Source organism: Phymastichus coffea, unplaced genomic scaffold, assembly GCF_024137745.1.
Source record: "Phymastichus coffea isolate CEN01 unplaced genomic scaffold, Cenicafe_Pcof_1.1 PCOF00134, whole genome shotgun sequence".
Classification (NCBI taxonomy): Eukaryota; Metazoa; Arthropoda; class Insecta; order Hymenoptera; family Eulophidae; genus Phymastichus; species Phymastichus coffea.
In genome coordinates this window covers 426179-441624 of record NW_026706945.1, presented here as the reverse complement: position 1 = coordinate 441624, position 15446 = coordinate 426179, and the positions used below count along the sequence as shown (strand labels likewise).

Sequence of the window (15446 nt, the reverse complement as noted above, 5' to 3'; positions counted from 1 at the left end):
GGAAACACTGCGGCCTGCCGTAGTAAAGGCGCGAGAAAGAAAAAAGCGGGATAGTGGATTAGTTGCGCGCGTGCAAGAGGTTTTTGAGGTTTTATGCTCCGGGGAACGTTGAGGGCGGCTATGACAGATAGATGTCGGAAAACCGGGGAACAAGTCGCCTTTCACAGAGCGGAAATGGAGCTTCCTTTTTTCTTTCATTTTTTTTTTATTTTTGTAGAAAATGTATTTATGGCAAAGAATAAAAGCGATAAAATCGGCGTCAATGTTACACGGACACAAAGGCGTTCGCTTAACAAGACGCGTCAAAGAGAAAACGCGCCAGAACGGAAGGTAAAAGTGAAAGGCAGAAATAAACGGACTCGCGTTACATCTCTGGTAAAAAGCAAAGGGTAAAAGCAGAGGGTTTCGCCCCCATAATTACCGAAGAAAAATGCGTAGACTCCAAGTACGAGATGTATTCTATACACTCGTTTCTTTTCTTTTTTTTACCCTTCGATGAAAGTGAGCGAGGGAGCAGCGACAACGACGACGACTCGTTAAATTAATTTCTTCGCTGTTTTGCACTTAAATAGTAGGGTCTCGCGTACCGTGGTTATTAATTACTCGAGAGAGAACTTTACTTGCTTGATTGTAACGACGTACAATTTTTTTTTTTTTTTCATGTGTACACGTGGACGTCTGATTGGTTTAATTGCGCGCCTGCAGTTATTTAATTTATACAATTGTAGACTGCTTACGTAAATCGGACTTATGAGAAAGGATTGATTGTCGATTTCACACAACAGAGTGAAGGTGACGATTACTTGCAATTCCGTACATCTATTCCGTTGAACTGGATAGCCTTGATCGCTATATATCTACCAAAAAATGTTAGCTGCTATATGCCGAACAGAAAGTCATAAGAATACTCAATGTTTTTCGTGAGCTCTTCATTACGCGATTACGGTCGAGGCGCTACCGTCGAGTGCCAATTGGGAACCTCAAACCTGCGCCATGGCCCAAGAGAATTTTAGCTTGGTTTCATGCCTCTTAATAAGCTCTCTCTCTCTCTCTCTCTCTCTTTCCCGTGGCTGCTCTCTTCTGCAATTTTTGCTTATTATTATGATTTATATACGCTGTGGTAAAATACTGCACCTATACCATTCCGCGCGCAACCAGAAGATTTGCTTACGTAATTTCGCGATATCATAAATTGTGGCTATTACCGTTCTGGCAGAAGAATATTTAATACTTTTTACAGAGCGTACATCGAGTAGTACACTCGCGAGATGTGCCAATTATCGCGCCGATCAATTATAAATCTTGGCTTACTCAAGATTCCTCGATGGGGTAATTTTTTATTTTTATAAAAATTCGCGTATTGCAAGGGACATGAAAATCCTTTCGAAAATTATTGCTTTCTCGAAGGCACGCGTGGTGCACCAAAAGGTACGAAAGATTTTTTTTAGACGATTCGCATTCCAGAACGTATGCGTTTCAAAACCCCCGTGTGCTACCATTAACTTTCGGCTTTAAAATCTCATTACGAATTGCGCACCAACGCTCTATTACTTCCAAGAAACGCCTAACAATTACAATCTCTGTTGGCAGCAGCATCCAATTACAATAACGGAGAGTCGTGTCTGCATTTATACGAGCATAAAAGAAAAGACACGCGTAGGTGATTACAATTGGCTACTGGCTCATCCGCAAAGGGGTCGTTTCGTTCGCACGCTTAGCGAGGAGCGCTAACACATGATATTACGCAAAGTACGAGAGGCTCTCGTGGAGGCTGTGCATGCACCTGACGCCGCGAGAGCGTGCCTTTCTCCTCCTTCGCGCTGTTATATTTTTTAATCGATATGCAAAGGAGAGACCACTTTCACCTCGGCGAATTGTAAGTCATGAGTACTATTCCCACCACGTTCGCCTCTCTGCAATTATATCTGCGCACGACGGATCTCAATTTTCGCGAGGATTATAAAACCTCATTGTTTTTCTTGTCTCTCTCTCTCTCTCTCTCTCTCGCGTGCTTTCGTAAATATGTCGCCGACGTGTGATTGCACACGAGAGCAAGTTTTTCTTTCGCTCGCGGATATATATTTTTTTCATTATTGAAAAGCGAAGTAACCTAAATCACGCTACACAACAGCACTGCTCGACGTGCGCATTATATCCTGACTGTCGATGTCGGAGAGTGCCTCTTCAAAAGTAGGACACCGCTGCTTGCAACTCTCTCTCAACTCTTTCATTCCCGCGGGAAATTTCGTGAAAGTGCGCAGACACACAAGTGCAACAAACAGTCGGTCGAATCTTCGTGGAACAAAGCGTCGAGCAGCGAGAACAGGTAGATATACAATTAAAGGTAGGAATTCCAAGGTGCAATTGTTTTTTCCGAGAAGTTTTTAGAAGTATACTTAGTCATAGGATTGTCGTCCGGTTAATTTAATGTGTAGTATGATGCCTTCGACGAAATAAACGTCAAAGCTCAATCGATGTAATGGTACAGTAACGTCGCTTTGGTTAAAAAATTTCGATAAATATTTTCTATTTATCGTTCTATTTTTTTTTTCAGTATTTTGCAGATTTATTAAAATGATAACAAAAGTAATTTTAGAAAGTATGTATTTTATTATAAAAAGAAAATTGACTATTATTCGCAGAGGGAATTTCTTTAAGTTGGAATGGATTTTAAATGGCACAAAATGCAAAAAAAAAGAATCCGAAAAATGTACAAACAAGCAGCCAATTGCAGTTTTAACATTAATCAATAGCGAATTAAGAAGAAACTACCCCTTCAAATAATTAAACAAAGCAACGCTCATTCAAACAGCCCCTACGGGGGGCATACATTGTCATAATGTAAACAGTAGTACCTGCAAATCCGACAAGTGTCGACCTTGGAGCACAGTGCATGCACATGTACAGATATACGTCGACCAGGGACGCCGTTAGGTCGGGTCATTGACACCGCAGCTCGAAGCTTCGATCCGTTCTTACTTCTCTTATTCTGTTATCTACATACACATGAAGGTGTGGTTGTATGGTGAAGCGTTAAGCTTGCCGGTAAACAGATTTTATCATTGCTATTATTGTGGGTTTGAGGTATAAAACGAAAGATTATTGTTTAAATTTTGCAAATCTTTTTTAATGTTTTTTTGTTATTTTTTATCAGCTTTTTGATCTCGACGATTATTCCGGACGACTGTGTATTGCGATTCAAAGGTACAAATAGTATAAAGGGTACCAGAGTACAAACATTGCGTAGGAACTAGATTATGCGGACATAGAAAAATGCGACTTTTAGTGCGCGTTTGTGCCGTGATGCTTAGAGATTCGTTTACTTTAATTAAAAATTTTGAACTTGAAATTTTTTTAATGTATAAAATACCTTTTGGTAAAGAAAGTAATATTTAGAGTTTTTTTACTTTCTTTCGTATTATAATTTTGTAATATTTTATTGTTATACCGTACCAACTATTTTCAATTAACGAACCATATTCAATTCGCACCTCAGCACAAAAGCGATGGATTTATGTGTCTATGCAGTTCCTTTCAGTATCTTCTTGCTGAAGAATCAATTAGTCTGTAAAAAACATGTCAGCAGGCGCGACGTTTACAATAAATATTATGATAGAACAACGCAATAATAAATATATATAGCTTTTATGCATGTGTATACACAATATAATATAATTCAATGTAATATAGGAAGAAACATGTCGACACGACTAATCTAAAACACTCAAGAATGTTTCCTCCCTCGCTTTCGCTGCGGCGTATTATTTACAAAAGTCATCGTTTTCAAACTAGTCAACTATTATCTTACAGCTAGGATTGCTATATCGAGAATATCGTTTGTTTAGCAGTTAAAATAATCAATCGAATCGAAACGATTCAAACTAACGATTTTTTGGTTTTAGACAGTCAATATATGTTTGTCTCTTTTTTTATAATTTTCAATCGTCGGGATATCGATTACACACAATCAGAATTAGAATACGTTTTTTCACATTACCTTTGCTTGTTGTAATACCAACTGATCCATTTTTATCGTGAGTTATTCTTACGAACGCAATTACAACTTAAACAGTTAAAAATATCACATTTTTATTGCTGTACAATTACAAAATTCTATAATATTTAATTTCAATTTCAATTCTTTTTTATATCGAACAATAAACGAAATATCGTTAATACAATTTTTTTGGTTTGTTAATACTGAGAATGAGTTTAAATTTCTTCTAAAATTAACATTACATTCTTCATATCATTACATGGAAATTATATATCGAATACAAGAATAATATTCCTTTTGAAAAATGAGAAAAAATCTATTCTACTCTATGAATACTTACTAATACACTTTCTTTCGTGGATTGTATCGAAGCTCACATTATTCATTGCTTTCATTCTGCGTGAACGAAAACATTGTTCTATCTCTCAATCATTCATTCACGTTGATTATACCTCAAATAAAAAAATGTGAACACTCGTTTTATCGAGCATTTTTTCACCGATCGCCAGCGATTTTCAAATTCACTGATATGACTGGCAGTTACAGTATCAATTTTTAATGTAGTTGCATGTTTCATATCTTTTGAATTTTAGACAATGTACGCAATTTGACTTGATATTAAATTTACCAATGAAAACACTATATTTTCATTAGACATGAATATTGATAGCAAATAGACCTCTCGACGTTAGTAAAAAATTACCCGCAATGATCAATCTATGAATTAATAGTGTGAATAAATAGTAGGTCCATGATAGTTTGTACTCTATGGAAGACAAATAGTGGTCTGTGTATAAAAGAACATTTTATCGGAATGTATTTTTCGATCAACCATGCAGCTACTAGATCGATTCTGATTTTCATCTAAAAACCACAGGACTTCTAATCATTTATTTAATTTTCTCTACGTTGATTTATTTAGAAAAGGTTACGGTCCCATTGGAAAAATATTTTTGCCATATAAAAAGGTATAAAAGACTAGCTCGAAGAATTCTACAATATCGAAATGGTCCTTTATCAACATGTGAATTTGCTACTCTAACATTGCGTGCGTTAGGTATAATGTTTTGTTACAAAAACAGTTCAATGCAAAAAAGCGTTTTATAAAATTCTTATAACTTTAATATCGATTAATTATCAACGAAAAAGGAAATTATGATTACCTATCATAGCTATCGTCACTTTTTTTATTAAATACTAATGGACAAAAGCTCAAAAGCGAATACTCAAGAGGAAAATTCCTCAGCAGATTAATTTTTTCGATTTGTTTTTATCTAAAGCTAACATCGTACCATTCTTAAAGAGAAAAGTGTTCTTCTTTGGGAAAAGTCGTTGGCAAAGGTTTTGTTTGGTCGCAAATCCTGTTTTATATCGAGGTTGTTGAAGATCGGTACAACGAAAACGCTACAACTCGCCCAATGTGAACTAATCTTTGAAAGTTTTAATTTTTCTGATAATCACAGTTGGGATATTACATACTTCGTCTCGGTCCTCACGGGATTTTGGTCTAGGTGACAACGATTGTGTGAATGGTTTTTTATCGAGTATCGTCCATTCATGACCGATCGGTTTCTATTAGAACAACAATTAATATCAACTTTAAAAATGATTTTGCAAGACCCTATGCTAACGATTTGGGTAAAGCAAAGATTAGTATACTAGCCAGATTAAAATATTGTATTTTCCAAGTGGATTTTACCGATCGGTGCGAATAGAATGCTCTCGATATGTTGGAAGAGGTCGTGTGAACTTATCGCAATCACAGCATACGGTCACATCGATTCTCGCGAATTTCCAGTTGATCGCCCTTCAGTTTTATACCAGTTTGACGAATTGCGATACCATTGTGGCTTTCTTGTATATTAACATAACACGCTTTTTAAAATGCTATAAACGCAGCTTCTCAAACAGCTACTGTTATTTTTGATTGTTATTGCTACGTGCTTGTGTAAATAAACTTTCATTTCATTCAAAATAAGATTTTAGTTTATTTTTCGAACATTCCAGTACTTTAACTTTTCAATAATGTTCATTTCAATTTTCACTAATATTAGTAGCGTCTAATTAACATACAAGCGCAATTACGCCAAAAATCTCATTACAATTCAGTTCGAATAATGAGTATCGATCGTCTTGGTGGCACATGCTGAGCAGCGATTTGCTGGAGTTTCGCGAGTGTAAGCGATCAGATGAAGTATGTGGGATCGTTCTCGGCGATACGGTCAAGCTGCGTAGGCAAATTATTCGGTCTTTGATGACGATTAACCACCGTAGCCGACGTTGTCGCCGTTGACATCGTCGCCGAGTGTCTCCTCTTCGATTGCCCCTTGCGTCATATATAGGTCGGCTTCACTTTGTACGCTTTCTTCCATATCTCGCACAGGCATACCGTGCTGTGAAACCTACGAGTAGAAAGTCATTTGAGTTAGCTCTAGAAATAAAGAGACGGTCAAAATATTTCATGAGTCGTTAACCTGTAGAAGATTGCTAGAGGCATCGAAACATGCGTTATAATGGTCCACGCCCAGAGTCCGTAAAAGTGCAGTTGTACTGGATGCGATTCAGCTCTCGACTTTTCAAGCGTATTGATTGCCCACATCGACAGATTTGTCACTAGTAAGAAAGTAACCACCTGTCTGCCAGGTTTATGCTTCATATGTTTGGCCGATGCGACAGTTCTCTTAGATGCATCCAGTATGAAAATCGTCTGAAACGTCGTCTGCACCACACTTGCCAATGCGGTTATCAATACTAAAACCGTGTGCTTCTCGAGCGTGAAATGGCTGCCAATTATGGTAAAAGTTGAGTAGATGAACATTCCAGTTTGCGCGGCCACAAGTAGGATGTTGTCGAGTTCCAGATTTCGTGTGCCATCGTAACGCAATTTACTCATTTGACACATCCCAACCATCGTTGCCAAAGTCGACATTCCGTAGAGCGTCAGCTCGCATATATTCACCTCTTGTACGGCCAACGCTACGAGTTCTGGTCTTGAAGCCATTACGAAGAACAAAATGAGTGAAATGATGGTGAGGACGAGAATGAGGATACCCAAGAATAGTCCTTTGTGCGCTCGTGCACAATCGACGCTGTAGTGATGTGGTGACCTCCTGTGAATGATTGTTTATCAGGCAAAGTTTGCAACTAGCACGAGAGTAACTTTAGTGCGCTACACTAGAAGCTTGAGCTAGTTTGTTACAAATTTTTCAATTTCATTAAAATGTACACGAAGCGAATGTTACAACTATCAGGCAACGCGTGGTCCAGTTGTGAACTTGGCTAATCGAGTTATTAACAAATTCGTTAGAAATTCGATTATGTTGCGCTCATTGGCCTTTGCTAATTAGGATTCAATCCCTGGTAATTGGCCCAATAAATACTAGGGATAATTCATTATTTATTTAGATTGATGCTGAGATTACAATGATGATAATCGCCATTTTTATTATTATCGAATTATTGAGTGAGATTTGTCTAGTATGGAATTGATTCTCTTTAATTAATTACAATTATTATTTTATTAATTCAAATCTGTAATAACTCGCAACTAAACAAGGTACCAGAAAATAATAATCCAATTGTAGTTTTCCAAAAAACATTAGTCTTACCTATAAACGTGGGTGTGATGCCGTGTAAGCGGCATCGCTTGCTTGTTCGGCCACTTGGAGATATTCTTCCACATAACATAAAGTATAGCAGCACAGATAAGACTGTACTCGATAGTACAAGGAAAAAGGAATGGCGAGGCATCTTGTACGAGTGAGCCCATAATGTTGGTACGTCGACATTCGAATATATGATGAGGACCTTTTAAGCCTCGTGCTATTCTCGCGTGAGCTCCAGCATGTGGATCGTGAGCTACATGACCGCCAAGGTGTAGATGGCCGGCTTTCGTGCCTGCGATAGCAAGAAAAAAAGAAGTTGACAGGTTTCTTTCTTATGACCATCGGATATGCGGTGTAATAGGTCTAATTTGCTCCGTGCTATCTACGTAATTGAGCTGTAAATTTTCAGGGTCTTTAACCCTTCCAACGTATTTTATTTTATCAGGAGATTTATGGGTTCCGCACATTTCTTTTGAATTTGATAAATTAGTAAGACGTACCTAATCTGTGCGAAATGCGAAGAGAATTATTTTCCGGATTATAAAATGTGAGTATCTCGTGTTTCGTTTCTTGGATGAGAACGTTTAGCCAAACAGCAAGATTCGTGCCGATCATGTGCATTAGACCAAACCGTGCGAGAACACGATGATTATACACTGTCATTTGCTGAAACAGACAATAAATTTATAATTACGTACAGTTGACAACACATTAGATAGAATCTCCTTCGTATCTAATCAAAGTAAAAGAACGTCTTTCTTAGAAGCCAAGCCATTTGTGCAAATCGCTTAGTAAGTAACTGATCCCCCTCCTCATAAGTTTCTTTTATCCATTCTGTCGAAGTACTTGCATTTCTAAGTTATATCTGTTATCTTTTCTTCAAACGTAAGTAATATTCGCTTCTAAAATTCTTTACCAATAGACAACAACATTTGTAGAAATAAATACTTAACTTTTTTATTTTTCTCACCCTCGAATGCGCTAAAGAAGGGTGCGTTTATGAGAAAGAAAAAAAATTGCTACCGCTCGTGAATCCCATCCCCTTCTACCTTCTGTTATATTGAACCGTAACGACGACAATGTTGCATTTTCTCTTATTTGCTACCCTTCTTTAAGAAGAGCTTTTTGTCCTGCGACCTACTCACGTGTGTGTTTTACGATTATGAAATGCGGTAGACTGAGTTTTATTCAATGTTTGTTTCCTTTGGTATCTGAGGATTTCTTAAGTAGTTCAAATGTAGTAGTGTTCAACCTTCAGTTAATATTAGGAAATTATTACTCTTGGTAAGAACGCTTTTATGATATTGTCTTTTTTCATTTGGACAGATTTAATCATTCTTTTGTAGTGCATATATAATTCCCTGGCGAGTATATAAACATAGACAAGATCTTATTACTCAGCAAAGTTGAAGAATATGGTTACGAAAGTTCAATTCTCATATTTTTTTACCATGTCGAGAAATGACGATTGACTTTCTCGAAAATAAATTAGAAAATTGCAGTTGTTAAACGTATGATACTGACTTTTGATTCATTCAGTCCCACAGTTTACTTTTTAATGACATGCCGTGTACGTAACATACAACTGGCTAAATCTTGTCAATCAGTGGTTGCCATACCATTTCAGTTGATGGTATTATACTGAAGAGTTCATACGTGAACATGAGAAAATATGACTAGATTTTAGTGAAGGAGCGTTAATATTATTCCTATTACTAACTTACTTAAATATACAGAATTGTTTTTAGTGTTTATGAATTCCATGAATTTGTTATTCAAACAATGAATATGTTGAACTTATTGCGTATGTGCATCTTAGTGAGTGTAATTAATTTATCCAAGACAGTTCATTTACAAACACCAAATATATCAAGAAATATCGAAATACGTGAACGTCTTTCAGTTACTGTGACGGTTGGAATGGATTTGTATGTGATATTTTACAATACAACGCATGTACGTATTGAATCAACTGATAAAGAATACAGATCGTGCATATTTCTTGCGGAATCTTTTACAAATAATCAAATCCATGCATCGGTATTAGGAAATCAACGTCGGATCCTGATATGGAGTATCTATCGAAGTGAATTTCATAAAAAAATAATTGAAGTACAATCGACGATACTTCTCATTGATCCATGGCGTTGTCATTACAAACGTATATCGTTATTGAATGATTATCAACCGCGCTGGTATCAAAGAATCAATTTAGGTAAATTTGATTATCCACATGTACCACAAGTGGTGACTTATACCAACAGTTTCGATGTGTTTTTCACTGGGCCAAACGTTTGTTCACCCTGTCGATTTGATATCGACGGTGAAGAAATTAAAATATATTATCAGATTAATCCTGATCGTTTTGATGCTGTGGAATCGTCTTACGTGCAAGCCATAGCTTTGAAAAATGGAACTCGTGGATATTTTCAAGTATACCGTTTCGCCAATTTTACCGCTAAGATACAAGTCCTTGATAATAATTTCAAGGTTGTTAACCACATATTTGTCCGTCATATGGCATCTTTGGTAGATGTTTCTCGGGTGAGTAAACTAATATAAGATGAAATATAAAAGATTATTGATTATTGAAATAGTCATATACTTCATACTATTAAAGTGAGAAAAATGTGGTTTACTTTTTATAGATTGAAGAACCAGCAATTGTTATATGTTATTTATCGCGCTATCCCAAACAACCACGCGGGGACTTGAAGTACGTTTACTGTAAGAAATACGATGTCGAATTGGATCGTTTATTCTATATCCGTTTGCCGATGGCCGTAGAGACGTATCCTGCTGGTTTTTTATTAACTGTTGACTCCATGGGACATATGTTTGTCTCATATGAAGCTCCTTATGGAAACTCTACGAAACTTGCTGTCTTTCAGTATGATATTAAAGGAAATCTAACAAAATTATTAGATTTCAGCGATTTTAATGGAATGAAGAAAGTAGCTCAGGGCTCAGTTTTTACGAGTTCAGATTTTTGCTTAATTTCATGGATTAAACGAAATGGAATAGACAATTGCAATAAGATTATAGAGTGTATTATCATGTAAATATTTAAAGATTGCTTGTAATAAGAAATTTTTTAGTCTTGCCATATAGATTTATGTATGCAGAAGCCTATACTATCATTTATAGAATCTTTACATGGAATTTAAAAATTCGATATTATTTTACATACATAATTTTATTAAAATTATGTAAACATATATACAATATATTTATAAATTTTCATTAAATTATGTATGAATTTCGAAACTGCGCAAATTTTATAACGTATAGTTTATATATATGTTAATTTCTGAACCACGCGTGCATTGTATTATCTTTGATAATCTGAGCTTGAGCATATATAATCGCATATTATGAGGACGTTCGAGCTAAACAGCACGTCATTATCATAGTTATTTACCATCAATATGGGTGGTTCAAATCACCTTTTCATAAAAAATAAAATGTCACAGATTGAATTTTGTTCAATGTTTGTGTCTTTTTCTCATTAAAAATTTCTAGGATAACTTTAATTTATTCTCGATCAAATTTCGAGTAGAAATTAGAAAATGATTATTTTAGCTGCACTTCTGTAAGCGACACAATTGTGAATCTGACATATATGTAAACAGATATAATTTTATCATTGAGGGGAGTGTAAGATTATAACTGCAAATGCTCTTATAACTCTTATTTGTTGTATATTAAAAAACAGCATCTATCAGCCATGTGCATAATAGATAACAGACTAAATCTTGTTGTTAGCTAGTGGTATACTATTTCAGTTAACAGTACCACGCTGAAGAGTTCATGTATGGGTAAAAAAGTGTATTCAACTTATTTTATGAATGGATACAATTTGTATTATTTTACTTGCAAGAATGAAATAATTTCTCAAGTCGAGTTTTTGAATTTCATATATTTTTTTATTCTTTAACGAATATGTTGAATCTACTTTTTATGTGGACATTAGTTATCGTAGTTAGCTTATCAAAGGCAGTGGACTTTGAAAATTTTGTACTAGTTGAAGTTGATTTGAAGCAGCCGAGTTTAACAAGAGTTATCAAAGTACGTGAACATCTTTCAGCAACCGTGGCGGTTGGAATACATTTATATACAATATTTTACAACACATCGCATATCCGCATTAAGTCGACTGACAAAGATTATAGATTATGTACATTTCCTGCTGCTTCTTTTTCAAATAATCATCAAATTTATGCAGCGGTATTGGAAAGTAAACTTAGATTTATCATATGGAGTATCTATCGAAGTGAATTTCATAACAAAACGATTGACGTGCAATCAACGATGTTCATCGTTAATCCGTGGAATTGTAATTATAAAAACATATATCTGCCTGTCGATCATCAACCGCGCTGGTATCAACGAATCAATTTAGAGAAATTCGATTATCCACATGGACCACAGGTGGTAACTTACAGTCACAGTTTCGATGTGTTTTTCGGTGGACCAAATGTTTGCTCACCATGTCGATTTAATATTGATGGTGGAGAAATGGAGATGCAACATCAACTTGATCCTGATCGCTTCGATGCCCAAGAAGCATCTTACATACAAGATGTAGAATTGGTAAAAGGAACTCGTGGATATTTTCAAGTTTATCGTTTTACCGATTTCACTACTGAGATAAAGATTCTTGATAGAACTTTTTCGAGTCTCGAAGACATGCGCTTTCATCACGTCATATCTTTAATGAATGTCGATCGGGTGAGTATTGTTATTTTTGAGTATTATTAGATTATATCAATAAGTTATTGATATGATGTAAGTTTTTTGCGAGTTTCCACTTGTTCCGTAATAATGTAGTGAAAAAATTATATTTTATATTTACAGGGAACAGAACCAACGATTGTCTTTTGCTATTTGTCACGCTATCCAAAACCATCACAAGATTCTAAAGCGAAAAAATCTCCTCCTGACTACAGGCATATCTACTGTAAGAAATATGATATTGATTTGGATCGATTATTTACAATCCGATTGCCAATTCCTATTTTAGAAGCATATCCTAATAGCTTCTTTTTATTTTTGGACACGAGTGGACATACATTTGTTACATACGAAGCTCATTATGGCACATTTTTTAACTCTACAAAACTCGTTTTATTTCAGTATGATATTGAAGGAAATCTCATGGAATCATTCGATTTCAGTGATGTTAATGGAACAAAAAAAGTTGTACAAGGTTCAGTAATTACAAGTTCGGAGTTCTGTTTAATTTCATGGGTCAAACAGAATGGGAGAGACAGTTGTAATAAGATTATAGAGTGTATTACCGTGTAGACTTCTATAAACATTTTTAAGGAAACCTTTTCGATCCAAATTTTTCTGTAGTCATGCTATATTACTTTACACGGATGTCTATCACGATAATTAATTTTAAACTATTTTTTTTAATTGTATATAATAGAAAATACAATATACTTTTAAGGTGTTTTACTAATATACGTTTGATTAATCAACGAGTGAAATTATAATGAAATATGCTCATTATTAAAATTTTTCTTGATTTATTGATTCAAATGCAATAAAGTTATAAATTTTGAAAAATTTTTGTGAATTTATATAAAAACAAAGTAAATATATCCAGAGATCTTTTGTAAGAGTGAATTAAAAAATTGCAGCTGTCTATTTGATTGTGATATGAGTTTTATTCAAGGCTAATTTGCTCGTTTTGAAAGATATAATTGAAGTCATTGTATGTTTATCTGAATTGTATACGTCTCATCATACATAGTAATGGTGCAACACCGCGCAGTCGAAGAAGTCTGTTAGAGCATGAAACAGTCTTGAAGACTTTAATAACTATTAAATTATAATTTTTTAGGACCGTGCAATAGATTATAATTTGTTTATTATGCCGAAGTCAGTGATTAAATATATATTATTGGTCTTCGTTTGTTATTCCGATACACTAGATTTGAAAAAACCAACCTGGACTAAGCAAATAGAACTTTTTCAACGCTATTCTGCTAATCTAGCCATAGGATCGTATTTGTTCACAGTATCTCATAATACGTCTCACATATATGTCAATTCCACACATAAAAATTACAAAACTTGTATTTTTGCTGTCAACTCTTTCATTGAAGAACGTGTACAAGTTGCCGTTCTTGGTAATGAACGTAAAATTGTCATCTGGAGTGTTTTTCAATTAAACTTTTACGCTGAGACTGTGAAGGTATTATCTACCATGCTTCTCGTTGACATATGGCAATGTAGTTTTAAGAAAATACCACTTTTGGAAGATCAACAATCGAGGTATCTTCATAGAATGAATTTTGATTTGACTGGTTGGCAATCTGCTCTTCAAGTGGTAACGTATGTGGATACTTTTGACGTATTTTTTGGTGGAACAGACGTGTGCTCGCCATGTAGATTTAGCGAAGATGGAGAAGAAATTGAATTACATCATCAGATAAAATCTGCTGGTAATGATACCTATGGGACTACTTTCATACAGGCTTTAGATTTAAGCAGTGGTTCTCATGGGTACTTTCAAGTTTCTCAATTGCTGAATCATACTGCAACGATTAGATACCTCGACAGCTATTTCAACGTTCGCAAACAAGTTCGTATCGATCATCATATTTCTAAGATTTTCGTTAATCGTGTAAGTATTACTACTTAATTCTATTTTTATATGCTGCGAGGAAAGAATATTTTGACGTTAAGAGCAAACTTTATGGAAAAATCAATGAAAATTTTAGGGTAGAAATCCATCGATTGCAATTTGCTTCTTAGCGCCTCCTGTGTTGCAATCTTACAGTAAATTAGGTGATATTTATTGCAGAAAATACGATTCAAAACTAAAGCTACAAGCTTCTATTGGCATACCGGTGACTACAAAATATTATCCTATTGGATTTTCTTTGACTCTGGATGTGTTTGGAAGTACTTTTGTCACTTGTGAGTCTTTATATAATAACTCGACAAAACTCGCTCTTTATCACTACAGCAAAAATGGTCAACTTGTCGAATCTTTTGATTTGGGACAACTTCATACTATCGGAAGAGAATTTCTACTTGAACGTCCCTTCTTTGTCAAGCGCGAGTTCTGTTTTGTTCTTTCTAAGAAATTCCACATTAATAGACTTTTAAAGTGTATAATTGTTTAGTTTATTATTACATATGTTAAAGTTATTATGGAATTTTGTACGCTCTATGTATACGTATGAATATACATTATAAATATTAATTATAAAAATAATTTAGAACATATTATTTTTGCTTAAATGTGTTATAAAGTTGTTCTACTTTAGTACTAATATTATTAAAAAGCTACTGATATATAGAATCTGATAAGTGTTTTTATTAAGCTATGACTCAACTTTTGTTTTTGAAAACGCTTATAATTGATGTTTATTTCAAGCAGTTTTTATTCCAGATCAGAGAGTAGTATATAACTACATATCATAAAGTAAAAATTGTAAAAACATTTACTGTAATAGAAAACTATTAAAATATAGTTAAAAATAGAGTAAAAAGTAATAAAGTATGTCGATGCAGTTTGAAAAAATACTATAAATACAGTATTTGGAGAGAATTGTAATATGCAATATGGAAAAACAAATTTTTATTTACATTAATTCACCGTTTCTTAATTAATTTTACGATTACACATTGACTGCTGTTATTTATTTGTTTTAAATAATTTAACTAATTGTAATAAAATGAGTATTATATTCAAATTAATAACAATGTATGCGATTTTAACGAGTTTATCAGAAATAGTGACATGAAAAAATCAATTTTGACAATCACAATAAAATTAATAGAGCGATACTCAGTAATACTAGTAATATATCCCCAGTTGTTAA

The 15446-nt window shown here is 34.5% G+C and overlaps 1 protein-coding gene across 1 annotated transcript in view; it reads right to left on the bottom strand.

Annotated features, from left to right (window-relative positions):
• Positions 1-2659: 2659 nt before the first annotated feature.
• The window catches only part of LOC131671746 (proton channel OtopLc-like), a 31436-nt gene continuing 18649 nt past the window's right edge, over positions 2660-15446 (bottom strand). The window contains exons 8-11 of the mRNA XM_058948421.1: positions 8103-8268; positions 7606-7894; positions 6472-7107; positions 2660-6399 (exon numbers count right to left, since the gene is read on the bottom strand). Coding sequence (XP_058804404.1) covers positions 6330-6399; positions 6472-7107; positions 7606-7894; positions 8103-8268 — 1161 coding nt within the window. The 3' untranslated portion in view covers positions 2660-6329. The remainder of the gene's footprint in view (positions 6400-6471; positions 7108-7605; positions 7895-8102; positions 8269-15446) is intronic.